The following is a 27896-nucleotide window of genomic DNA, read 5'->3' on the forward strand; positions in this document are numbered from 1 at the left end:
AAATCAATCAACAGTGGAAAAACCCTGGGCATGCCAGGGTTTAATGTTCATTATTAACAAGTGGTGAACTCAATTATGTCAAAAAAACCTGGTGAAACAACAGTATGTTCTTGTGTTTGAATGAACCCTGTGTGTGGGATTGCCAACAAGCAACCCTCAGAAATGTCCCGAAAATGAAAAAGTTTCCGATTGGTTGTGGTGGATACGTAAACAGGAAGAAGCATTTCTATACGCAAAAAATGATATTGTCCTGAAATGGCAGATGGTCAAATAGGAATGTGAAAATGTGATTTTAGCCAAACATTTTTAAATAAACAAGCCAATCACAATCAACAGCAATGGCGCAACAACATAGTGACCCTGTGCACAGAACAAAAACTTGCTTTAGAAATGTGGTTTGTTAAAGATTCTGTCCGGGAGAGGAAATCCGTAGGGAAGCAATTAGAGAACTACAAAGAAAAAAATACAGTTATGAAAAAGTCTTCTTTTGATGTGCTGTAGTCTGATCTGTACCCATATATGCACACTCAAGGACCTTTCACATTATTCCAGCTTTGTGTGAAAGGGAAATCCAAAATAAATATTTGCTGACCCTAAGAGTTCCGTATTTATGCTACTTGCGTAAATAATTAAGAAAGAATACAACATGTTTTTATTATTATCATTGCCAAATGAATTAATGTGTGCATTAATTTGCTTTGAAATTTCAGCTTCTTCAAATCTATGGAAGCTAGAAAAATCACAGCTAGTGCAATTGGGGAGGATGATGGTTGAAATATACAATATAGCACACAGCACCTAAGGAGCTATAAAAAATTAAGTGGCACAAACTACGGTTAGTGTCAATAGGCTACTGTCCAAATATCAGCGACCATACAGTAGTAGATGCCCAGGACCAAAGAGCAACTGTGTGTGTGTGTGTGTGTGTGTGTTTGTGTGCGTGTGTGTGTGTGTGTCTGCCATATCTTGCATTTCTCCATTTCACAGTACAGCTATTTAGTTACCCTGAAGCGGTGTATTACACATAACTGTATACATTCTGGAAGGAAGGCTTTCATTCTTAGTATATTTATCAAATTAATGATTTTCTCTCCTTTAAGTTGTGAAAGCATAACAGACCTTCAAGCTGACAGTCTGCACATTTATTGATAACATAATATATCTGCAAGTGCACTGGATTTTGAGGCATACTGTTTAACAAGGAATAGCTATGACCCTATTAAAGGTATCATTAGTACACCAAATAATTCTCCAAGGAGGATGGGGGAGGGGGAGAGAAAGAGAGTGCGAGCGCCTGTGTGTATGCACGTGCATATACAAATCTATGTTACATTAACACTTAAAGTATTGACAGTCAAATCGGAAAACATGCACAGATACAGGTATATAAATTCTCACACTATGGAAATGTACACGAAAATAATTACGTGGAAAATGTTGAGACGTATCACCACATTACCTCACTCTGAATTAACTCACTTCAACAATGAAGGCTAACATCTCCCAAAAAAAGCTGGAGGGAGAAACTAAATCTATTACAGTCACTTTCCATGAACCAGCTACTCAAGGGTTTTAATAGTTTAGTTTGTGAATCATACCAGAATGGGAGATGCCATTATGATAAATTAAACCTGGTCTACCTACTATCTCTTCCACAGTGAACTTCTGGATTCTCCATATAATGTTGAATAAGTAAGATTTATTTTGTAAAAACGCTTGTTGGGTGGTTGAATTGTGCACTGCCTTAAGCACACAGTGTGGGAAAAATCTGAACTAATGAAGAACATAGATAAAAATGAACACTTTCAGCATGTGCTGATCAGTTGTTTGTATGTGAATATGTAAAACTACCAACCACAAACCCGCCATTTGATGTAGCACTTATATTATTTCCTCTGATAAATCTAACAATTTCCAAATAGCATCTCAAAGAACAACCGCCTTTAAAACAACAAAAAAACAAAAAAACGTGTAAAAACATGTCTGTGGACAGAAAAGGACTATAGATAATTATACAATATATTCAATTTGAAAAGGCGGACAACATATCAATACAGCCTCAAAAAGGACAGTGTATGGAATTTAATTTAACAGAGTTATTTATTAATTTCCTATATTTAGGTAGCTTTAATGACTGCTCAAGGAAGCTGCTCTCATCATGTTGACAATGCATCAAAACAAGGTCACAACTGCTGTGGAAGGAATAATGTGGGGGAGTTCAACCACACCTTCACAAGAACTGCCTTGATCTTTTACCGATGAGGCATAATGTAAACTCACCATGTTCCTAACACCAAGTAAGTTCACCACATTAGTGCAACTTTCATGACGAATAACTAAAAAAATTACTTCCAGGTCAGCTTTGGTTTTTGTGTGGGTGTCTAAAGTCTAATTCCTTATGTTCATAAAAACTTGGTCACATAAGCAATCAATTTCAGCATACAGTGACATGGTAATACTGCTCCAATGCGAAATTGTGGTAGGGAAGCTGTTGCTAACCAGAGACTATGTACACGGCAGGCTTATACGGTGGTGTTCGGACCATCGTGAGCTAACATGGTTGTCCGAACATAGTTGTGCAGTTATTTGTTGTTTACACACTTTACTCTAAATTCATTGATAATGATCAATATGAAATTATTGCTGTAACACTATGTTCTTAACATTGCACTTAATGTCTGTATTGGACATGTACAGTTGTTTAATAAAAGACAGCTGTTCCGAATTTCCTCTCAGAATGTTTACCTATGCCGGCCGACATACATAAAAAAATAACAGATAACCATGTTTGTGAACATATGTAGTGGCATCTTAATTCTAATTTAAAAAAGGTTTTCTGTCCTTACCGGATTCATTTGAACAATGTATTTACTACCACTATCAGAGTTGTATATCCTCTCCCCGTTACACAAATGACAAACTCACTAATAGTGGCAGATTAATGGTGGTCTTGTGCTTTCAATAAAATGCATTAAAAAAAGATTTGCAACATTCCTTTTCAGCTCATAGAAATAATCTTCCCTTATTGTAAATCTGAAGGATTTTTTTCAAAACATGCCGCTACTGGCATGGTAGCATTTCTAATAGTCAATAAATGTAAAATATTATGTGCGAATCTTAGAAAAAATGGCCATTAAGAGGAAGACGGCACAAAACTCAGCATAGGGTCCCACCTGAAAAGGGAGTCTGTAATTCAGGACAACTGTGACCCCTAACCCTTCCAGAAGCTGGGCCAGTGGTCAAACCAACTCAATAATTAAGTCCGCATGGAAGCAAAGCCACCCAACCCATAATTAGACACATCTCAAAGGGCTTGGCTTAAATCAATCTGCAGAAAAGTCATTTAAGAAAAATAAAAATAAAAAACATGCTACAGGCCCTCTTCATTTATTGAGATGGAGTACATTTGTAGAGACATTGAGTAAAAATAGAATGCATTTTCATTCTTTAGTAACTACCTTTTAATTTTTTTCTACAGGTCATAAACACAGAGGTGGAATAGTTTTACAGAATAGTCTGTAATTATGTGTGTGTGTGTGTGTGTGTGTGTGTGTGTGTGTGTGTGTGTGTGTGTGTGTGTGTGTGTGTGTGTGAGTTCAAATGCCGAGAATATGCATGCAGCACTCAATGTCACTCAATATCAAGGCCGATCAATATCAATTCATATAATATTAAAAATAATAGTTTATGCACTCATTCTTAATAATACTCATGCACAAACATGCATGCATGTTTCTCTCTTGCACACACACACATACATACATATTTTAGAAATCCATTCTATAAGTGTAGCATAATTAGAATTTAACTTTTCACACAAACACAGAACCACAAATTCTCAATTAGTTACCTCTTTTGTTACCAATTTAATAGAACCGCCCCCCCACCCTTCCACAGGTAAGTTAGCCGGAAAAAAGGAATTTGCAGCAATAAATGCATTATTGTAGGTGACATTTACATTTTAGGCAAGGTAATTTAACATGATATACAGAGTATGTTCTATCATTAGTCAGTGAAAAATGGTGATACAAGATCAAAGGGAGCACTGAGCTGCCACTTAATTTATCAGACTTTGGAAGACAAAGGATTTTTCCCCTGTCAGTTTCAAAAGACCCAACTCCCTTTTATGACAGACGCAGTTTGCAATTTAATTTACAAATGGAACTCCGAGCACGGAGAATGGGATCGGCAAACAGTGGGGTTTTCGCTTTGGACACACGAGTCCCAGCGGGGCACTGCCAACTCAGACAGAACCAATAAAAAACACCTCTGCAAAACGAAAAGGAAAAGAAAAATACACAAACAAATTTCCCTTTTAAAAAAGAAAAGAACTGATGACAGATAGATATTCCTGACCCTAACGGTAGCAGCGTTTCCCCATTCTTACTGACCGGTGTCATCAGATCATTAATTAAAGGGAAAAGCACTGGCAGGTGCCTGGGAAGCTAGAACTGATAATTGGCCCCCTTCCTCCTCCTGCCTTCAGACATCCAGCTCTTTTTCTTCCGTGAGACATGCCACCAGGCAGACAGAAATGCCTACTTTGTAATATAATGATTAAAATAAAGATGAAGAAACTGGTGTTTTGCTGGCTCTGGAGGCTAATGAATAGCACTGGCCTTTTAATGACATGTTGCATGCTTGCTAAACAGTGATTTGGGATGTACCGCTCAACTTATTAAGCAATGTTGCTGCAAGAGGAAAAGGGTGGTCTGTGGAGATGCCAGTGTGAATATTATGGATAGGAGAGAAAAAGGGTGGTCTGTGGAGATGCCAGTGTGAATATTATGGATAGTGAGAGGAAAAGAGTGGTCTGTGGAGATGCCAGTGTGAATATTATGGATAGTAAGAGAAAAAGGGTGGTCTGTGGAGATGCCAGTGTGAATATTATGGATAGTAAGAGAAAAAGGGTGGTCTGTGGAGATGCCAGTGCAAATATTATGGATAGTAAGAGAAAAAGGGTGGTCTGTGGAGATGCCAGTGTGAATAATATGGATAGTAAGAGAAAAAGGGTGGTCTGTGGAGATGCCAGTGTGAATATTATGGATAGTAAGAGAAAAAGGGTGGTCTGTGGAGATGCCAGTGCGAATATTATGGATAGTGAGAGGAAAAGGGTGGTCTGTGGAGATGCCAGTGTGAATATTATGGATAGTAAGAGAAAAAGGGTGGTCTGTGGAGATGCCAGTGCGAATATTATGGATAGTGAGAGAAAAAGGGTGGTCTGTGGAGATGCCAGTGTGAATATTATGGATAGTAAGAGAAAAAGGGTGGTCTGTGGAGATGCCAGTGTGAATATTATGGATAGTAAGAGAAAAAGGGTGGTCTGTGGAGATGCCAGTGCAAATATTATGGATAGTAAGAGAAAAAGGGTGGTCTGTGGAGATGCCAGTGTGAATAATATGGATAGGAGAGAAAAAGGGTGGTCTGTGGAGATGCCAGTGCGAATATTACGGATAGTGAGAGGAAAAGGGTGGTCTGTGGAGATGCCAGTGTGAATATTATGGATAGTAAGAGAAAAAGGGTGGTCTGTGGAGATGCTAGTGTGAATATTATGGATAGTAAGAGAAAAAGGGTGGTCTGTGGAGATGCCAGTGTGAATAATATGGATAGTAAGAGAAAAAGGGTGGCCTGTGGAGATGCCAGTGTGAATAATATGGATAGTAAAAGAAAAAGGGTAGTCTGTGGAGATGCCAGTGTGAGTATTATGGATATTGAGAGAAAAAGGGAGGTCTGTGGAGATGCCAGTGTGAATAATATGGATAGTGAGAGGAAAAGGGTGGAGTGGAGGTCTAGTGAGAATAGCAGGGGGAGGAGCAACTAGACGGAGAAGAGAAACTCACCACATCACTGGGAAGGTTCTGCAGGTCGTCCGAAGGGCTTTCCAGAGTGTTCGTGTCAACATTTAAGATGACTACATCTTCCAGTGATCTGCTCCTTACCCTCTGAGCAGGAAAAAGGAGAATACAAATATTAGCACATTTCCATGTGTGTACACTAAATCTTTGTGGTTTGTCTACTGGTTAAATTGTTTACTGGATCATCAATGCTCATCATTTTATTTAACTTAATGTTATATTAAAATGCAGTACAAAAAGGCAAAACACAAGTCTTAATCCACAAATCCAAAAATGGCAGGTCTACTCCATAAAAACAAACCTCAACAAGCATCAAATCCAAATCTTTGCATTTCTAAATGATAAAAATAGCAAAACTATATTTTGGCAGTTATTTTTATTTCAGAAAATAATATTCTGTTTACAGTCCCGCAGAAGATGAACTATACAGAGGGAAATGTACAATACTACAGCACTGTAAAAATACAATACACCAGAGGAATATGCAGAATAAAACGTTCAGACATTCAAAGTGAAAAATATTTGAGTGTGCTGCATCATGAATCAACCAAATGATGTGTATTTATCCTGATACCTACATATTCAACAATTATTTTTATAGTACAGGTGGGGAAATAGCGGAGTGTGTAAATTTCGAGTTTGTCACTTTGTGACAGGGCCTGCTATGGAGACTCGATCGCATGCTGATTTAGTCTAATTACGCGCAGCCAGATAGGGAGACTGTCACTAATGCCATGTGTGATAAATACTGCCAGCGCTAGCACTGTCAAGTATATCAAATTCACATATGCAGCTATAGGTCTACCTCCAACCAACGTGCCGGCTTTCAATAATGAAACACAAAAGCTCTTTGTTTCGTCTCATATATTTCTGGTAAGCAGGCACAAAGAGGGAAAAAATAACTGTCAATTCTGTGTATTTTTTTGTCCGCAAGCTTGTCAAAATAAACATTGCATCATTATCACTTCAAACAAGTTAACAGATTTAACAGTGTTACTCAATATGATGGCAGCAAAGGGACAATCTTTTATCCATATACATGGGTATTCAACTTAACGGTAGTATTCAACCCAAATAGCAAATACTAGCAATAAACGTACGTATAAATGTGTTTTTTGAGGCAAACAAATGCATAGTGAGATTGGAAAGTATACTTAAGTATGGTCTGCCAATAATGGTTTGTCAATGCGTTTTATGTACAATAAAATGGCTATTAAGGAAATAATCAGATGAAAATACAATGCATTACAATACAAAGTATACGAGCACCGTCTCACATACCTCTAATAAACTGAGATGTACGCCGATGAGATATGGCATCGGAGCACTGGGGGAAACACAATAGCAAACCATAACCATTATCAATACAACCAATAAGAAAGTTTATGAATAATCTGTTCACTGGATTGTGATGCGCTAACATTTTGCATCCTTATCCTTTGTCAAAGACACTCTGATCTCAATACATCAACCAGCATAGCAATTCACAGAATTCTACCGTGTGCTCTGATGATGGGCATTGTTGACAACTGATTTGCTTGAGTGTGACATCACCATCGTAACGGCAAAGCCAGAAGCGAAACGGATATCCCTCAGTCAAATCGTTCACAAATCACACCATCCTTCAAGAACATCTGCGATGGAAAACAAAGTTCTGAATGATCGAAACCATGAAAGCCATTCAAACGGGAAGCGGGAGACGTCATTTAAAAAAATTAAAGAATTTTTTTAAAGAAGCCAAAGTATTTTATAAAATGAAGAACGGTCAGAGAAATGCGTGTCCCGTGGAGTTAACTTCATCAACGTGCTCCGACATTTCTGGAAACCCTGATTTGGCGTCGCAAATCCGATTAGAGTAATTGGCGGGCGGTATTTGTGGAGCGTGTGCATGAGGGCCGGTGGGACACTAATTAGATATATCTTGTGTGTTTTGGCTCCTATGGTAGCCGTTATTACGGCAGCTCAATCAGGTTACGCTGTTAATAAGACACGGACGTGCCCCTGTTGCAGCATCTGCCACGCAGCAGAGTCCGCGACTGTGCGGACTTTGACAGCTCCCTTTCTAATGCCTAGATGCGTATGCTACATGATTTACTCGGCTGGACTAAAATAATTGCTCAAGCCCAGAATAATTCCGTCGAAAATGGACTAAAGTTAATGAAAGGTTCCGTGTACTTCGTTTCCCTCCTTTTTAATCAAGCATCGAAAAGGAGGCCACCCACTTAGCCCCGAATCAGAAGATGACTCTTGACAGCATTACTTCTGGTTTGAAAGCGAAACTATTTTTCTCTTAAATAAATTAAACGCGTCTTCAATCGTTATTTAAAGGAAAGGTCTGGCCTGGATGTGTCTCAGCAAAGATGAAGCCAAGATCATTGTGTATACAAGTATAGGGGTGTCATGGGAAACTCAAGGTCCACCAAACAAGCAGTGCTTGAAAAATGAAAGCCGTGTTAAGTGTGATTGAAGGTGGCGGTCTTTTGTGAGACCTGAATCCTGCAAAATATAAGGCTTGACACAAATTAATGAGATTAACAATATATCGGCAAGACTGCAGTGTGACATCAAAATGAGAAGATAACGTGTGAGAAGATAACTGTGCCAGTGCATCTGGCATCCCAACAGGGTGGCATGCACTTGACTTCAGCATCGCCCAGGGATGGGAGGGATTTATTCGGCCAGGATGACAGTGTCTAATCCAGGGGTGCAGAGCAAGGTCGATCCATTTCAGGAATTTGTGGCAACGTCTGGTCTTAATTATTGAATTGACTCAATCATATCTTATCTGACATGTGTTACCGGCTACAGACTGCAAAAGTCCTCAATATTTTATTGTACCCAAGTACAGGCTTGAACCAGGGCAATTTATAGAGCCGTCAGCAAATTAAAAACAAGGCAGTAGGTTGGAAACCAAGCAGTATGCAGACCGGCCCTCGAGGACCGGAGTTGTGCACCCCTGGTCTACTCACACACCAGTGACGCCCGTGGGTCGATCAGGCACGTTGGACATCAGGTGTTCCTCTAATTCATGTCTGTGTGAGCACGACTGCAAACTGCTGCGTGCTAAGAAGCATCGGCTGACCTCACAAGCTTGCCTGTGCCCCACTAAGTCGAATGCGAAGGCTTCGGCAACGTACAACTAGGCACTTCACACTGAGGTGAAAAGCATCAAGTTATTGTTGTTTTTTAATTCACCGATGATGCAGTTACCACAATCTTTTTAAATCAAGACAGTACACATCTTTTTTTATATTGTATGCGCTAGGGTGTGCTTTTGTGTTGCAGGTGTTTTTCGAAGCATAGTTTTAAGCATTCAATCTGCTTTAAGACAAGCCATTCATAAAAAAGATAACAGAACAACGATCCATTGATTGGTGCCAACAACAGGACTCAGAGACTTTGCCTGATTAAATGATGCAAAGTTTAATAGGAAGAGCTACAAAGTGGGCCCAGACACAGCAAGGCAGGGACACACTGAGAAGCCACCCTTCTGTGTCTCTATGGGGCCTGCTTCAATGGCTTTGTACAACAACGGGCCTGTTATCCTCCAGTTACCTGTACACTTTGGATACACACTGCTCCCGTCTCATTCAATTTATCATCAAGGAAAAAGATCGGTAGAGATGATTTATATCGCTGTAAGCTAGTGGCCAGGAGTAACATCAAAAACCCCCGCCCAGCATCCCGCCTACCGTAATGCACTTCACTCGTCCGTTTGAAGAAAAGATGTAACGTGTTTCTCAAGCTAAGCTGCACCTCCAGGTTTTAGGGAAGAAATGGCCTGATGTCACTCAAGTTGTACAGAGCAGTGGGCGAGAGTGTTTCAGTGTTTGGGGCGAAGAGTGTGCTGTAGTTTTAACCACAGCCCACAACATTCGACTGGAAATCAACCCTCGCCACACACTGTGAGTGTTTCCCCATATCGGTAATGGTTAGGCTCAGTGCAAACCTTGAACAGAGTAAATAAAGCCAACAGCATGTGCAAAGCAATACAAACAACCATGTAGCTTAGCTAATTAGCTTAGCTATTTGACCTGTGCTCTCTTCATTTGTACATTTTAAAGGGGCAAAGTGTTAGGGCACTCCAATTTGGGAGAACTTAAAGGCGAATAAAACACTTGAGAAAACCAATTTTACTTCAGACCCTCACTTAAGAAATACATTTTAAAAATGTGATACTGAAATATCACCAAGCTTTAACCACGGTAAAACATGGGTTCTCGTTTACAAACTAGGGTTTTCATTGAATTGCATTGAAGTAAAGGACATTACTTGCATCTACTGAAATTAAACCAAGATTTTCCGACTTTCCTTTGTGCCAAAAAAACCCGCCATCGACATTGGCAACAGTGCGGAATGAGTGTCAACACAAAGCTATTTAAAATGGCCGAGCCCAGCATGTGAAAGCTGGTGAGAAGGCGTGGGTGACCTTACCAGCAGTAGTCCAGGAGGTGTGGAGGAAGCACAGGGATGAAAATGTGTTGCCAGTACATTGGATACAGCATGGCGGCAGACCCGTGAACACATGCAGTTAACTGAAAAAAGCAAAGGATTATGGGCCTCAGCAGTCACACAATACAGTGCGTCAAGCTATATGCTACAAACCTCTCAGCATGCTACGCTCTCACAGTAAACAAATGCATACATCAGTAAACAAAACAAAAACTGGCATGTAACAAACATGATTTAGGTTGCCCGTCTAGGCCAGAAACTTTTTTTTATTTTTATTTTTTTTTATAAACTACTTTTTGGAAATAAGGTTATAAGGCTTATAAGGTTATCCTCTCATTCCTCTTAACACTCAGATACAGTACTGTGGGCTTCCATTTACAAGCAAAAGGAAATGGCCACATACAATGATGTAAGCAAAACAGGTACTTTCCAGGAGGGAATTTTTTTTTTGCCAATGACATAAATGTACTAAAATAAAAACAACAAACTTAGGTAGAAAACAATATCGGTGTAATGGCTACTGTCTTTGTCTAATGCTGAAAATGTAAAAAAATAAATAAAACCTTTGTGGGGCGTTTCCTCCCCAGCATGGCCCATTCTAATGACCTGCACACTGCAGTTTGCCCATCTCCCAGATTAAAATAACATGATTAAATATGGAAAAAGAACAGAGGTCTGAAGGCTCCTCGGGGATATCATTAGGGCAAATTGCCAAAGAATGAAACATGAGCTAGCCAAGAGAGACTGCGAACTGGAGGAGTACCAGGGGACCAGTATGTTCGACAGTTGGAGCTTCGGTAATGTGTGAACTACAGCTCCAACTATCAAGAGACCCTGCTCACTGACACACACAATGTCACAATTGACCAGCAAACCGGCCAAGCTTAACGGCTGTGCTGCGGCGAGCTAAATAAATCTCCCCCCGACGCCCCCTGCGTACATCTGTATACCTCCCCATCGCGGTCGTGTCCCGCGTTTGGGCTTTCTTTGGAGGAGGTGAGCTCTTTTTAAGAGCCCTTTTTTTTGCTGCCATTTTCCAGTGGAGCGATGCCTCTTCTCTCACAATAGTTAAGCATTAATTAACATTCATTTGCGCCTTGCTTCGCGTGAGCACTCTCCTGACGCCCAGGACAATTGCTTTGGGGAAATTATAATGGACAAGAGGGTGTAAAGTAGTCATTCGCTTACTGTATACATAAATAAATATGTCTATGGCACCGCGATTGAATTCCCATTTTAGTCGCTTTGCGGTACCAATTAAAACGAACGCGCACTACGTTTTTGAAAAATATCACCACATCGAATTCAAATAATATTACGAATTGGCTGACCCGCTGTGCAACTTTAAAAATCAATTGTGAGAGGTGGTGCAGCAGTTCTGGAGAATAAAGAGGAAATTAAGAGGGTGTGTGTGTGTGTGTGTGTGTGTGTGTGTGTCCCATTAAGTAAGTTAACACCACAGTCTCGCCACAGCAAGAGCACCCTTAGCATAGCAGGTACTGGGAAGCAACGGCTCAGCCAACTCATTCCAATTAGGCCAACAAGGCCTTGAAATAAACGCAACCGGTTTGATTTACGCGCAAGTTTAAAGGGATTCCCTATCTCCGATAAAGGGAGGGCCGAGATAAACATTTTAACCCATTAAGTTTGTTTTTGTTTTGTTTTTTTCTTCCCAAACCAAGGAAAAGATGAGAAGCCGTCTGAAACGGGAGCGCGAACGATTTCCGCGTAACGGGCTGAAATGGATCCGAGTGCGTGGCAGCCTAACAGCCAGGACTCAAACGGAGAAAGAAAAGCCAATCTGGAGGCTGTCTCCCCATCTCCCGCGCTGCACACGTTCAGACGCAAGTGTAGCCCAACAACATTTCTCTTGCCAGGCTAATAAATAATTAATGAAGGAAGCCAAATGGCTTACAAGGTCCAAAAAGAGCTTTATGCTTAATATTCCATTCAACAGAGAATTACATATACAGTCCTCTAGAACAAATGCTGGATTATGGCTTGTTTAGGGGGCTGGTTTTTACCCTGCCGAGACTCATCTCACAATAATGAGATCTGTCTTTGAACAAATAGATGCCCCCTCTTCTAAAATGGGTCACAGATTATGCTGAAACCACCGACTTCAAAGGGCTACAGAGTCTGTCAAAACCTTGAGGGTTATCCTAAAACTCCCTTGGTTATCACAAAATAAAAAAAACAATCATTAATACTCAATTTCACAGTGCCCCTTTAAAGGTGTGAATGTACCATGAAGAGAAATCAGAACAGTATTCTCCACTGGTTACTCCCCGTCATGGGATTGCACCAAGATTATTATTTTTTTTTTATTGTTTATGGATAAATATGCATATGCAAGTATTGAAGTTTTGTTCTGCATTGAGTCAGCATTGCTGTTTTTGCCATTCGGTGAAAGTAACGGCACATATAATTTCCACATTTGATGTGAAAAATCCCTCCTCTTCCACCACTGTCAAGGCAGTAGTGATGAGCACTGGGATCAATAAAACAACAGAAATTCATGCACAAAAACTGGAACCTGCCATGTAATGTTGGCCACAACATATACTATTTATTTTTGGAAGAAGTTTTCAACTTAACCATAAAAAAGGCTTTCCACCAAAACCCCCAAAAATTAATTCACCTTATTTATGTGGACACAGAGAAAGCAATTTGACATTGCCAAAACTCAAAATTCACATGCTTATTTGTGTGGCATATACAGTAAAATATATGTGAGCTTTCTTTCCCAATTCATGTGTTAAGGTTAAAAAAAACAGTGCAGTGTGCTGGAGAGTGCAATATCAATTACCCATTTCTCCCTGTGAAACGCAACACTTTTTGTGTTGAATAAAAGAGTAAACAGAAACAAGAAAACCTGCTCTCTAAAAACAAGGGTGCAAAAGCGCATCACTTTGATTCCTGCAAATGGTGAACAGGAGCGATTCCTCCTGACATGTGTGACAATAGCGCACTCATTTTTGACTTAGAGGCACGAGGCTCTTCCTCCCCGCCTTTTTCTGAGACTCCAATTACTGCAGCTCTTTCCCTTTCTGTTGACAAACGCCTGCCGCCACGCTGAGAAACCTGCGCAGGTGTGGCATGAAAAGGAAGGGGAGACGGCGTACACCCCCTTCCACCAGGCCACACAAAAGAGGCTCGCAGAGGGGAAATATCTATTAAACCAACACTGGAATTCTTTAAAGGGGGCTTAGAGAGAGAGACACACACACACACACACAAGCCATGCACAGATGAAGGCAGACACACACACACACAAGCCATACATACACGGACACACACACACACACGCAGGCACACAGACACACGCACGCAGACACACACACACATACAAACACACGTGCGTGCACAAGTGTGCGCGCACACACACACGCCATACACACAAAAAGACACACACACACAAGCCGTGCACAGACAAAGGCAGACACAGACACAAGCCATATATACACACTGACACACACACACGCCATACACACATGCACGCACACACACACACACACACACACACACACACAAACAAGCCATGCACAGACACACACAGACACAGACATAAAACACAGCAGCACAGACGATGCCCCACAAAAAAAGAAGGGAAAGAAAGAAAAAAAAAAAAGGTGCCAAGTGCAAAGCACAGCCGCCTCTGTGGTTAGCACTACGGGCTGCGGAGGACCGGCTCTTGTTAGCATAACACTGACAGCATGATGAGAAGGCTGCTGTCAGACCCAGGCCGGTCGGGGTCCCGCAGACCAAACGCGCAGGCCCCAGCTGACTAGTTAGAGAAAGCCTGATGCAGTACAATTATACTGGCATATGACAAGCCTGCGCGCTCGGCTGAGTCCGGAGCGGACGACGCTCTAAAACAGGGGTACTCCTTACCTCCGGTCACAAAACAGCAATAAGTCAACTGATGCGTCGTTGTAAAATCATGATTTATTCCTTTGCTTTGAATACACGTCGGCGTACGCCGATGTTCTGCTGGACAGGCACAGCGGGTTCACTGGGGGGCCTGAGTGAGCAGGGCCTGCCTGCGGCATGCATTATACATGCGGCCTGTGTATTTTCATTCGGGCGGTCCGCCGGACGACCGTGCCGGGGTCCTGCTGTTCGACGGATGGCAACACATACGTTCGCCGCTCCAGCGTGCGGCTTCCCCCTGCTACGCGGGATGCGAATTGGTTTACGCGTTTCGTTTTTTTTGGTTGTTTTTTTTACGCTCAAAGGTTTACTGCGACTAAAAAGGGAGGGCGCGGGGTTGTTTTCGTACTCTGTCATTATACGCCGTTAATCACCTTGCCTCCTTTCGGCTTTCCAAGTGAGGGAAGAGGATACCGCAATAAAACCGTTAAATCAATAGAATTGAGAAAACCTTCGCCCTTCTGGCTCGTAATTTTCCAGCTTTATACAGCGCCTCCGTGTCGTGCAGACGCCGGTGCACGGACGTGGCGATGGGAGACGAGTGAAAGCCTCGGAGATAGAGTAATCTCCCGCACTCCTCCAGAGTCTGCAGGGAGTCCTTGAATCTGCCCCTGCCTGTTGCACATTCTGCCCTTAGATAGCGCGCCGCAGCGGCGCAGATACACGGCGGGGATGACATCACTTGTCCGTTTTCCACCAACCGTCATAAATATTTGGCCCGCAATCGGAGAGGCCGATAAGCGACGACTCCCTTCTCCGGATGGACGGACGGGCCTGACACAAAGAATGCGGAGGCTTGGGAACGCAATAACTGATAATTTAGAGGTTGCCGGACGTAAAATAGTCCAGCCGAAGACAAACGGCCAAAAAAATAACTCCTGATATTGGAGCGCCATCTCTCAACGTGCAACAACTTTTAATTCATAAACTTGAGCCTGAGGGTAGACTCAACACTGTACCTCTGGCACTGGGTCTACCATCTGCCTGAGCACTTATTTGGGATGACAATGCAATTCGACAGGTAAAGGCTCAATTGAGTTTATGACCACTTCCTATGCTTTGGAGGTTTAAGATACCATTGTGAAAGGAAATTAATGAATGAATGAATAAACAAATTAATGAATGAAAAATAAACGTGCACTCGAAATAAATTTTTTCCTGCATTACCGGCAGATCCATGGAAGATAAAAAGTCAAGAAGTTTCAGTGGTGCTGCCACCTTATCACATAAATGAATACACCCGCAAATCAGTTGGGAGCAGTTTTCTGGGCCCTGTGATAACTTTTTACTGTTCAATCGTTGAAGAACAATTTAAGAAAAAAGAAGAGGAGCAGCACTTTAGGGCTCTCACCCAACACTGACAAAGGGAAAATAAATCCCACCTCAGAGCTTGAAGTGACCAGCCGCCCAACTGCCAAACGCAGGTGAAAGTCACACACAGTGTGTAATTTAGCCACGTTATGCCGGCATTTCAGACGGCTGTTCCGTTTAAAAGGGTCACGTAGCATTGTTTTATTTAGAGCACCACAGTTCTCCATTAGCATTCAGAAAATAATGAAAAAGAAAAGATATCGATCTACTGTACAGCTTACGTTTGGCACAACTGCTGCCTATGACAAAAGCGCTGCATTAATTCACACCATGGCTACAATTTCCACTTAAAAGTTTCAGCTACAGCTATGGTAGACAATAATACTAGCAAACAGAAGTGAAAACACAATGAAAGGCTAAAAACGTGACAAAAACATGAATGACAATGAAAAAAAAAATATCAGCCAAATAACAGGTATAACTGGCGATGGAAAGTTGAAAATGCCTGCAGGCAACAGAATGGCCATCTTTGACATGGAGCTGGAAATAATGAAACATTAATATTCTGAAAGCTGTCTGCATGCCCACAAGAAGTCAATGAATAAATAATCGTAGAAAATCAAAAACCATGTAGAGAAAAAAAATCAAAAGCCAGTTTCAGGTACGTCAATTCCAGTAGACATTACTTTATAGAGCTAGCTTGGTACGCAGCTACTGTACTGTAGCTATAAAACTACACAATGGTACAATGTTATCCAGCCTGGTGGAATATGAAAACATGAAATACAGGCAGAGGACTATGGTCAATACCTTGGAAAACATTGGACACTACTGGCATGGAAAGCACTTGTTTAGAACAGTTCAACCAACCTTAGCCAAACATTATATACATAGACTGCCTAATTGTCCTTTTGAGCTCTTGGGATAAAAACCCCCAACCCAGCCATTAAGATTTCAGTACTAAGTGGAAACGTGTGCTTGTGTTTTCTAAAGAAAAATACATTCACTACTGCAATGGGCTGCAAAGGCTAATAGCAGCTACTGAACTTCCCCTAATCACTGTGGATGACTAATTTCAAGACATACCACCTTAAGGGCCTAACCTTAAGTAATACAATTAATGACAGATGTCATAGACTGGGCCATTATATTGAATATGACTAGACATGAACTATGGGCTTAAAGGTGCAATAGGTCATTTCTGACTTCTAACGGTCGTGAGAGGAATTGCAGCAACAAACACCTTCAAACCACAACACTGGATGTTGAAAGACCATTGGCTGTGGCAATTAGAATCAATTTTCAGAGTGCTGGGCCATCAACTGCATATTTTGAAATTTAAGGACTATAAATACAGGCAGAGGGTGAGTCAACATGTCAGTCAGCCTATTTCAATGACAGGAAGGGATTTTCAACAGTCTTCTAACAATGTTTTAACACAAAAATCTTTCCTATTGTACCTATAAATCCAGTAAAGAGAAAGTGGCTGTGGGGACTCAGACCAGGGAAGATACAGTACTTACAGTGCTAAGCTTGCTTGAGGTAATAATGATGCGTCGTTCATGCAGCATGCTGGCGTAGAGATGCAACATGTTGTTCACATCCACAGCAACAAAGTATTCAGTCAGATTTCTCTGTGGTGAAAAGGCAATGGTGATTTAGGAGGGTCGTCAGCACACCGAGTTACAAACGACATTAAACAGTACAGTGCGCGTTTCAGAACCGAACTCGTCTAGCCGAGCACATGCCTTTGCCATGAAAAATTGAACACTAAAACATATTAACATCAGGAGCATGTCTTCAGCTTGTGCGTTGGAGACTGACCGCTTTGCACTGCAGGGGAAAATCCTGCCAGCGGTCTAATTACATGTTAGTTTAAAGAGGGAATATTTATGGCGGTCTTAATAAAGTTTGACAACTTTTACCCAATTAAAGTAATTCGGCGCAGGCAGAACCGGCGCGGAGTCTTTCCACGACATTTAAAATGGAGCGCTTCGTTTGCCGCAAAATGCTCATGTTCAATTTACTGCCTTCTTTCGGATAATGAAACCCAACTTACGCTTTCGGGAATGGTGGGGATCCCGTTAATATCAGGAGCGATGAAGAAGGAGTGCTGGAACCCGAGAAGGCCAAAGGAAAAAGCAGAGGGGGGTGGGGGGGAGAGGGGGGAGAAACAACCATCATCAAACAAGCCTGTTCAAGCGAAAAAAAAAAAAACCCTCACTGTACTCCCAGATTTACCCCACTGTCTATATGAATTCCTTATTGTTTGAATTGCGGTAATGCACACACTGCTACCCCATATAAACACGAATCCCAATTGACTGCATAACAAAGGAGGCAGTCTCGCTGTATAAAATGAGGTCTTTATTGAGGATTACAGCAGGCCTGGACCGAGAGGATCAGAGGACTCTCTTACTATTGAAAGCAGTGTGGTTGGATGTTCGGATCAAAGAGGCAGAGAACAGGACAGTGAAGGTCGGAGTCCCAGCCTGCCCAATAACTTGCCATTTGTCCCCGGGCTAGTCCGCACTTTGTTGTGCTTCAATTGCGCCCATCTGTTGCTCCGTGTTCAAGTCGACTGCATTAAGCAGCCGTTCCCTTTACATTGCTTTCCAGGCCTTCTCTGCTAGCGCTCCCCTCTTTTACCACCACTTCACAAGTTAGCATGAGCGAAAAAGGCTTTTTATTTATTCCCACGGCGAAAGCTTCAGTCGTAAACAAGCCGCTTTTATCACCTTCCCCGGCGGACCGGAGGGCTCGGGAGCTGAGAGCGCGCGTCAGCGTCTGAGCGACACTCCGTTGTTGAATTCGGGCCGAGTTCGCACCCCGAAATGGAGCGCGGACCTCGAACCTCGTTTTCTATTCGGCCGAGGCTCGTCAGGAGCCGTTTAGGCGCGTCGTTAGCGCCCTAGCCGGCCTCCCGTTTCCGCGGCGCGCGGTAATGTTTATAAAAACCCACATTATCGCCGGACGTTTTTATCACCGCGCTTACAAACGGCGCTGCCTGCTGTTCCGCGGTGTGAACGGAACCATCCGTGCACAATCAGCTCCACTGCCCACACAGTACCGCGGGGTCACCGGCCTCCGAGCCCTGTATCAAGCTTCCCATGCGCTCAGACGTTTAACCCCAGCCCCTGTGAGCCGCACGGAGGCAGAGGACAGCCCGCCACCTGGTAAAGGCATCCGGAGAAAGGCAAACCACGCATGCATCAAACTCACACACAACACTAACTCACCACCATGGACTTCAATCACTACTAAGGCAAGCAGTAGGACTAAAGCTGACTCTTTAATCGGTCGTTTGAAAATGGTATGCCTCTGTCCGTAAATATATAGAAGTGATCATCATCCTACTTTTTTTGTGTTTTGTAGACTTGTTTGGGGACATATACAAAGTCAGGCTCTGACGCATTATTCAAGGATGCCACAGTGCAAAACAAGATATAATCATTCTAATTGGCGCGATGCTGTACATTGTAATGACTGTATCGCTTGCTTTTGTTCATGATCTAGAATTACTTAATAAACATCATTTATACAAAAAAAGAAATGTGAAATGTGGGTTAACGGGAATAGCATCAAGGAGATTTTTTGAGTACAACTGTGTTAGCTTTAAACAAACTAAAGAAACTTCTGATATTCAAAAAGAGAATACAGTAGTGCTGAACCCCATTAATCATTCAGAAAGTTTGATTGTTTTCCAAAAAAGAAGAAACAGACACCAAGGCCCAGGATAGTTTGTTTTTGTTGTATTTAAGATGGAGGCTTATTTGGTGAAATTGGAAAGCCCGTGCCCCCATGCGATTACAGTCGTGATTTCAAACTTCTCAGCAGTCTCTCTCTCTCTCACTCGTTTACTCACTCTTTCTCTCAGTCACTCTGCTCTTTCTTTCTTTCTCTCTCTCTGTCTCTCTCTCTCTCTCTCCCTCTCTGTCTCTCTCTTTCTCTCCCTCTCTGTCGCTCTCTCTCTCTCTGTTCCTCTCTCTCTCTCTGTTGCTCTCGCTCTCTCTGTTGCTCTCGCTCTCTCTGTCGCTCTCGCTCTCTCTGTCGCTCTCGCTCTCTCTCTGTTGCTCTCGCTCTCTCTCTGTCGCTCTCGCTCTCTCTCTGTCGCTCTCGCTCTCTCTGTTGCTCTCGCTCTCTCTGTCGCTCTCTCTTTGTTGCTCTCGCTCTCTCTGTTGCTCTCGCTCTCTCTCTGTCGCTCTCGCTCTCTCTGTCGCTCTCGCTCTCTCTGTCGCTCTCGCTCTCTCTCTGTCGCTCTCGCTCTCTCTCTGTCGCTCTCGCTCTGTCGCTCTCGCTCTCTCTGTTGCTCTCGCTCTCTCTCTGTTGCTCTCGCTCTCTCTGTTGCTCTCGCTCTCTCTCTGTTGCTCTCGCTCTCTCTGTTGCTCTCGCTCTCTCTCTGTTGCTCTCGCTCTCTCTCTGTCGCTCTCGCTCTCTCTCTGTCGCTCTCGCTCTCTCTCTGTCGCTCTCGCTCTCTCTCTGTCGCTCTCGCTCTCTCTGTCGCTCTCTCTCTCTGTCGCTCTCGCTCTCTCTCTGTTACTCTCTCTCTCAGTCACTCTCTCTCTCAGTCACTCTCTCTCTCAGTCACTCTCTCTCTCAGTCACTCTCTCTCAGTCACTCTCTCTCAGTCACTCTCTCTCAGTCACTCTCTCTCTCCACTCACCGGCTTCTGGCTTTGTGGATCTTTCACGACTTGCCCAGTGGCAATGTGAAATCGCTCATTCTTGCACATTGAGGAAGAGAGTAAAACAAAGTTCACACTTGAAAGGAAAAATCTCATCCAAGCTGCCATTATTAAATAAAAATAACTTTTACAATATTCTAGTTCATCAATAAGATATCAAACGTCACTTCTTCACAACATAGTAACTCCAACTTGTTTTTGCCATGGCGCTGCGATAAAAATATATATTTTTCATGGTGTAACTGATAGTCTTACCCATTAAAACTATCAATACATCACATGACTAGCCGGGTCTCAATTAAAAGCGTGAATAGAGTGAAAATAACATTTTCTCCAGAGAGAAAACTCTACATTTACGCTTCTGAAAAGACTGAACTGACCCAGATAAAACCAGTCCTAGTCCTTCAGGGCCATTTGATGCCTTCAAAAATGTCCAAACCAAACAGAGGTGGAAAAGTCTCAGAGCATTACAAATCCACCCAGGAAAGAAAAAGAAAGCATCTGCCCTGGCCATTTTTAAGACTTTTGTAATTCTCATCTTCTCAAGCCCGAGTCTACAAAGTTCACAACTGGTGCAATGGTGCAAATGTATGGCACCCATGGTTTTATTACAAAGTGCGCACAGTGAAGAGACTCTCAGACACTGAGCACTGAAGAAATGCATACTGCATAGATAATTCATCATTTCCGCCTTTATCATTAAGTACAAGAACAATAATTCCATGAAACCTGCTTGCAAATAGTAAATATATCACATAAGCTGATATTATAAATATTAAATGATAGAACTGTACTGTATGACCCGATTTCTTAGTGCAGAATACAACTGTTTATCCTAAAGAGGAAACTGTAAAATCCTTCACATGTAATCAATACATTTCTCTACTTTTGTGGAAGTGGCTCTTGAGAAGAAATGCTTTACATATGCCCTCACACAAATAAAAGAGTGGTTAACATATGCTCGAACAGACAGCCATGTGCAAGTTTTTGTTTCTTCAAAAGCAGGTAATGTTGTTCAAACGCTTCCAGAAAAAGTGGAAAACGCTGAAGCTCCCAGTTCCACGCGTTCCCACTGACAGAAGGACAGCTCTGAAAACATTCTGGCTCGCGGTTGTGACGAGGCACGATGAGTTGTGTAAGTGGCCATCAGGTTAACAATATCCAGCCAGCGCTTATCGGCGAGCGGTGCTATTAAACCCACTTCTGTTTCAAAACAAACCATCAGCTCTGGCCCGCTCCCCTAATACCTACCACGCTCAGACTGACAGGGGTGTTTGGCTTCGGCACCGGGAGGCCGTGCAATGATTTTAACATATCGTTCAAGTCATTTTCCTGCAGGAAGAAGACAAAAAAACAAAACAATGCGTCAATGCATGAATGCTTTCAACCGCAAATAATCCAACAGCAAACCCGAAGAAGAAAAAAAAAAAAAAAGAACAGGTATTGCCGCACGTTTAAGAAGCGTTTCTGAGGTTAAAAACGGCAAGCTGCGTTAGTGCAGACGCTTATTAGACTTGCGGTGATTTACGGGGTACAGCGCTTGTTCTTAATTAACCGAAGGCCCCTGCTTAAAGCGGCCGTCTTTAAAAGAAGGCCGGAGATCCGCTTCACCACCAAACGGGGCCGTTTTTCAAGACTGACTTTTTACAAGCTCTACAGTAGTAATTCATTTTCTCGGTGCTCTGTGTGTTATGTTATTTTTTTTACATTTTGGGTGAGAGGGCGGTGTTATTGCCAGAACGCGGGTCAAAACCATAAGTAGGAACGGGGGGGGGGGGGGGGGGGGGTTTACGGAGGCCTCGGCTTTGTCTCGGTGCGTTTGTGCGGCGGGGGTAGAGCGCTGAATGGCGAGTGTGTGTGTGAACTGGACGGGGGCTTCTGTCACGAGAGGCCTCCTGCGCTCACACGCTCGGGCAATAACGTAGCCTGAGGGAACACTTCATTAACCCTGGGCTTAGAGCGGCCAGCCTCCCCCCTCCCCCCTCCCCCCCACCCCCGCGTCTGTCAGCTCCGCTCCCTCTCGTCGTCAGTTGCGGGCCGACCTCACGCACAAGCGCGGGACGTCGCCACAAACCCCAATCCACCCCCGCCCAAATCCAATCCAGTCACTCCGGTCACCGGCGAAGCATGCTAACTACTGTTCTCAGGACCTTTCTTATGACTATTATGCTACATCTTCTCGTTTTGTAAACAGCATCCAGTTGGTGCTGTTGTTGCTGTAACTCTGGCTTTAATGTTCCACACAAACATCAGAACACACAGTTCTCTTCAGACTATTTAGCCTCGAAATGAAAATCTTAAGGTCCCAGGCGACGGGGATCCTGCCATATCTGGAGAAGTGCCAACTCGACTGTTGTCACCGTTTCGGCTTTTGAAATTTGCAGACGAACTAGCGAGCTAAAGGAATGCTTCTCTCACAACAACATTCTCCCCCCAAAAAACAAAAAAAAAAAAGAAAGAAGCGAAAGGACACTTGATAAACCTCCCCACGGAGAACAAACGGTCATGCTACTGTGGGTGGTTAAACCGCGGCTCGACACCGTGCATTTCCTCTGCCCTTCAACTCTAAACAAACTTAGCCCACGCTCTGTTTGTACAAGAAGGCTTAGAGCCCCACCACACTCTCTGTGAGGCTTTTAACATAGCTCCCTGACAGTCCACTGATAGCCTCGTCGAGCTCCGACTCTCAATTTTCCCTTAAACGCCGCCTCATTAGCCCCGCGCACCCCCCTTTCATTCAAGCTGCCTATTTTCAGTTTTATATCTCTCAGCCTTTTTTCCCCCCCGAAGAAATATTCAGAGAAACACATTTGGTGACATGTAATTTGTTCCAACTATGTGTTTTCCTGCAAACATCGCAGGTTGAGTCCCTGTGTAACGTCAACAAAACCGGTAATACGGATGAGTACAGATTGCCTACGCTGGCTCGGTTGATGCGATTCGCGGTTGGCTTTTTCCTCAGGTTTCCTCAGACGAAGTAAAAGCGCGTTTGCGCCGCCGCTCTAGCGATAGTCGTAAAATAGCGTGCGCGCAACGATACGGCGCGTCACAAAATGGACTCCCAAAACAAACTGCGCTGGTAATTACAGGCGACATCTGCAGTGTGCTCAGGGAAAGGCCAGAATGTAACTCTCTGCCACATCGAGTGATAAAACCCCAGAAAAAAAACAGAACATGAGCACATTTATATCTGGTTGTCGACACGACAGTCTAAGTAAACTGCAGGCACTCGAGGGCCTGAACTTTGACATGCCCGAGAAAAATATAGCAGGACTACTTTCCGTCATTGGGAAAGGACAGCATGTGCATGTCACCATTTGTGTTTGTATACGTGTGTGTATGTGCATAAGTATGCAGTATAAATATCTCAAGTGAACTAGTGTTCAGGGTACGTAGCCCTAAATAGCTACTGCCTTGAGATAAGAATTTCTACAGAAACAAAAGTCTACTGCATTATAATTCTGCTTTAAGAGGGCTTGTTATTTCTCTCTCGTATGATATAAAAGTACCCCCACAAGCTCACCTGGTGTTTCGCCAAGTAGTCTGCCAGAGTGTTTAGCAGCTTATAGTAAATCTCGAACCATGGGAGATAACTGCAAAAGAAGAGAAGGCATCACAGAAAAATTCCATAAATCAAGCAAAACATTCAACATTTCCTGCTTTTACCAACCTACAGCCCACACGATACCACTCCCCTGCCAAGAACAACTGCAACCTGCAATCCCCTCCTCACAATTTATTCATCTAAACCTGTACTACTTTTCAGTGCGGTCAGGTAAAACAAAAATAAAGAGAGAAACACATTTAGCTTCAAGAGACATTTAGATTCAAGACCTGCCAATTGTAATAATAATAACAGTTATAAATGTGTACATTCAAACTGAACAAAAGATACACATATATTATTGTATTTTGAAAATACACTATGTTCAAGTATCAACACGCAATTCAAAATGAGTTTCTCTCACTTGTGTGTTGCTTATTTCTGCTAGGTAGCATTAGCATGTGGGCTGCTATTCATACGCATTACACTTATTCAGGGTACTGCCATCTTAGGGATTGCTGCCATGCGCTTTGAACAGAAGTTTTTTTTCTCTGCTTCACCTAAACATCACTGCTTCACTAAACTCCAATAAATGAGCAGACACGTATGTGACCGTTTACAAGCATGCTGCTCCAGAAGTCCTAAGCACGAGACCCTTCAGGAAATTCCTTCTTTCTACCGATAACAGACATCCCTATCTATTTATTTAAACGAAAACAAATCGTTTTCCCGTTTGTTTATTTGTTTTAATCGCTGCAGTGAAACAGACATTGATCATTTCTATTTTTGGAAAAGATGGCAGCAGTACAAGATGATATGATTGAGAGTTGGAAGTTTACCATTTTTATTTCAAATAATAGGAAACATGGTAGAACACAGGAGGCCCAGTAGATTAATTATGTTAACTGCAAAGAAACAGACATTTATTATGAAGAAAATTTGCAAACAATTGAAATGTGATATGGGCCCGAAATAAGCATTAACCAAGAATAATTGAGCGATTACACAAGTTACTCATTTAACGAAAACATTTTTTGTAACTAGATGAAAACCAATTTAGCCCACTTTGATCAACATCTCTGAATGAAATGGTTGGGTTTGAATGGAGGAAAACTAAATTATTTATTTAAAATTTTGCCAGTAAAAATGTGAAACATTTTTTTAGATGTACAGGACAACAATTTGCAACACTGAACTAAAATGGTTCATTTTCCACTGGGGAATGCAGTATTGACAGTAGATGTTGGGAGTTCATTGTGTTATGGGTCAATGGGCACTCCGCAGACTGGAATTAACATACAACAAGAAAACAATAAAGTGGACGTAATGAAAATTTTCATATCGCCAAATCTGCACAGGCCAATGACGAGCCATTCTAGGGGAAATGCAGCCGTGCGTGAAAATCACAAGACTGACTGACCATTAACCTGAAACAATCAGTTCTTAACACGCCAATATTTTGACGTCTCCATGAAGACTGTAATAACCAGGTCACACTCTAAAAATGAAAATGTATGTGGGGTAGCTAGCTGTATTCTCCCACATATAAAAATGCTCGTATAAATATCCTGTGCACACATCGTAACTCCAGGCAATGTGCTAACATAAAGGTTACATCTAAATTCTCAGCAAGCTTCCCAATACAAAGCAGTGTCATTATCTCTCTCTTTTTTTCCTTGTTTAAAATGTAAGGCTCTTGAATTTTAAACCTTCATTTTTCATTTCTGAAGGGTTTTTAAACACGAGCCTTTCTTGTCAATGAAGCCCAACAGGGCTCAAAGCTCTCAGACTCATTATACTCCTAAATGAAGGGCTCGTAAATCTTTTGTTTTAAAGCCAAGTAAATTATTGGTGTATGAGCAGCGAACCTTAACTTATCAAGATATCCAGAGACGGACAGCCGGTGAATCACGGCTTATTGTTTTATTTAAATGTAATAAAAGGCATTTGAGTGTTTTTTTTTAAATGAACTTCAGATAACTCACAACACTCCTACTCATTGCAGCTTGCAACACGGATGGGCTTGTGCTCCACAAATCCTCAGATAGCAAACATTTATCACACCGAAGTATGCAGGGCCACGTCAATGTCCTGCTCTTCTAAACATACGTCTTCTCTAAGTGCTGTATATGCACAGAATAAACCAGATAATCAGCCCCCCAAAAAGCCCACCTATACCATTATGTCCAAAGATGTGTGGAAGGAGACCGTTACAATGAGGCACTCGAATGAAAGCTCCATTTTCAATGCTTGTTTTAGGAAAACAGGCATTTAAGGATTTTCCTGGGCGATGCTTTGCTTAAAAGGCATTTAAAAATGCAAATGCTGTATGTTCGTATAGGGAGAAACACAAAACTATCAGGGATCTTGCATCTTATTTAAGTGTTAAATATATTTTCACGTTAATGACCCTCTTACTGCTGTCAGCGTTTGGAGTTAAACACGTTCGCTTTGATTTTCATTTCCACGATGGGTCTTAAATCACTGCCGATGTCGAGAAGGCAGAAGTCAGCTCGCACCTTGCTGCCAATTCAGCAAGATTTGATTACATCTCTACTTTTCCGGGTTAAAGGTTAAGTAAAGGAAAGGAAACGCATTCAGTCAAAGTGCTAAGCGCCGGCTAATGGCAGCTAGGCTAACGGGAATCCGGGTCGATGCAATCAAATAAAACCAGGAAACCACGTTTCGTCCTCAAACTTCAAAATTTTAAAAAAACCACAAGCAATTTCTCTAAATGCAGAAAGCAACACAAAAAGTGTAAAATGGAAACAGTTGCCTTTTAAAGGGATTTGGCCAAGAGGGAACCTGGCCTTTTAGCCTTCACTCAGCCACATGACTACAAACTGTCCCCCTCATTAGGGGATTTCCTCATGTAAGCACAGGTGACAATTTTATAGTAGCAACACTGCAGCAATGAAAGGGGAGCCAACTGTTTTACCCACTCTGTTATATTGAAGACAACGAAAGATTCAGTGTGGATAACTATTCATTGAATTTTTATTTATTTTTATGTACAATTATATATTTTTTTATTACATTGAATGCATTCCAAAAATTCATTTGAAAGTTCTTCTTGCATCTAAAAATTAATGGCTTTTTGTGTGACTTTTCTCAAGCTTGTTCTCATTTAAGATTCAATATTAATTATGACTTATGTCAAACCTATTCTATCCTTCACATCTTTCCACGCTTAGCTTTACTCAAGCAATTAATGCTGGCACTCACACATTTCACATTTAAATATCACATTTAAATATCACAAATCACATTTAAATATTACTAACAATATCAGCAAGAGGTACATTGTTTTTAAGTGGTTCTCAAAAGCAAGTCAATAACCAAAGATGTGGCTTAACACACACAAAAAATAAAAAAAATTAAAAATAAACTGGAAGGTTTTCCGTAATTTATATATATTTTTTAAACCGGCAACTTTCGATAAATTTCAGATTATGAATGAAGCAAGCCATGCAAACTACTCGGAATGCATAATGCATTTTATACATCATATGTCAAATGAATTACCGTGTAAAACTCAGCGAGAGGGACAGGAAAGCCGTGCGCTAATTGGCAGCGGAACTCATGCATAATTATGGTGAAACTGTCTGTGCCATACTTCTGTGCCAGTAGCACAGAGAGAGAAAAAAACCCGGGGAAAACAAAGGCCACCTCGGCAGGGCTGGGAGGAGGGCTTTCAGCAGCTCTTCATCAAGCCTCACCCATACCCTCTGTGTGTGTGTGTGTGCGCGCGTGTGTGTGTGTGTGTGTGTGTGTGACAGTCAGACAACACTGCCGTGAAGTTACAATAAGCTAATGCGCTAATAAGTGCATAAAAAAAAAATTAGGAATTTCAACTATTTATTTATTTTACCATTTAAATATAAATTTTGTCCACCCCGTATTGTTTATTTTCTGAAATAAAGTATTCGGCAATTCCTTCCTGCACTAAGCGAATTCGTTTCAATACTGTTGTCAAGTTTAACGGTCTCCAAGGCAACAATTTCAAATCCTCGGACTGTTTTGTCAAACATGTAGTACCGCTATAACGACGTCCGTGAAGGGTCGTAATTCACCCCGAGTGACTGGCGAGAGACGGGCGCAATCCGTTCCGAGAGGA

The 27896-nt window shown here is 42.2% G+C and overlaps 1 protein-coding gene across 1 annotated transcript in view; it reads right to left on the minus strand.

Annotated features, from left to right (window-relative positions):
• The window catches only part of dennd1b (DENN/MADD domain containing 1B), a 94639-nt gene that overhangs the window by 26052 nt on the left and 40691 nt on the right, over nucleotides 1-27896 (minus strand). Inside the window, exons 6-12 of the mRNA XM_061238916.1 lie at nucleotides 23759-23828; nucleotides 21487-21567; nucleotides 17611-17664; nucleotides 17075-17185; nucleotides 10290-10390; nucleotides 7137-7182; nucleotides 5841-5942 (exon numbers count right to left, since the gene is read on the minus strand). Of these exons, the coding sequence (XP_061094900.1) occupies nucleotides 5841-5942; nucleotides 7137-7182; nucleotides 10290-10390; nucleotides 17075-17185; nucleotides 17611-17664; nucleotides 21487-21567; nucleotides 23759-23828 (565 nt within the window). The remainder of the gene's footprint in view (nucleotides 1-5840; nucleotides 5943-7136; nucleotides 7183-10289; nucleotides 10391-17074; nucleotides 17186-17610; nucleotides 17665-21486; nucleotides 21568-23758; nucleotides 23829-27896) is intronic.

This window comes from Conger conger, chromosome 4 (assembly GCF_963514075.1).
Source record: "Conger conger chromosome 4, fConCon1.1, whole genome shotgun sequence".
NCBI classification, from domain to species: Eukaryota; Metazoa; Chordata; class Actinopteri; order Anguilliformes; family Congridae; genus Conger; species Conger conger.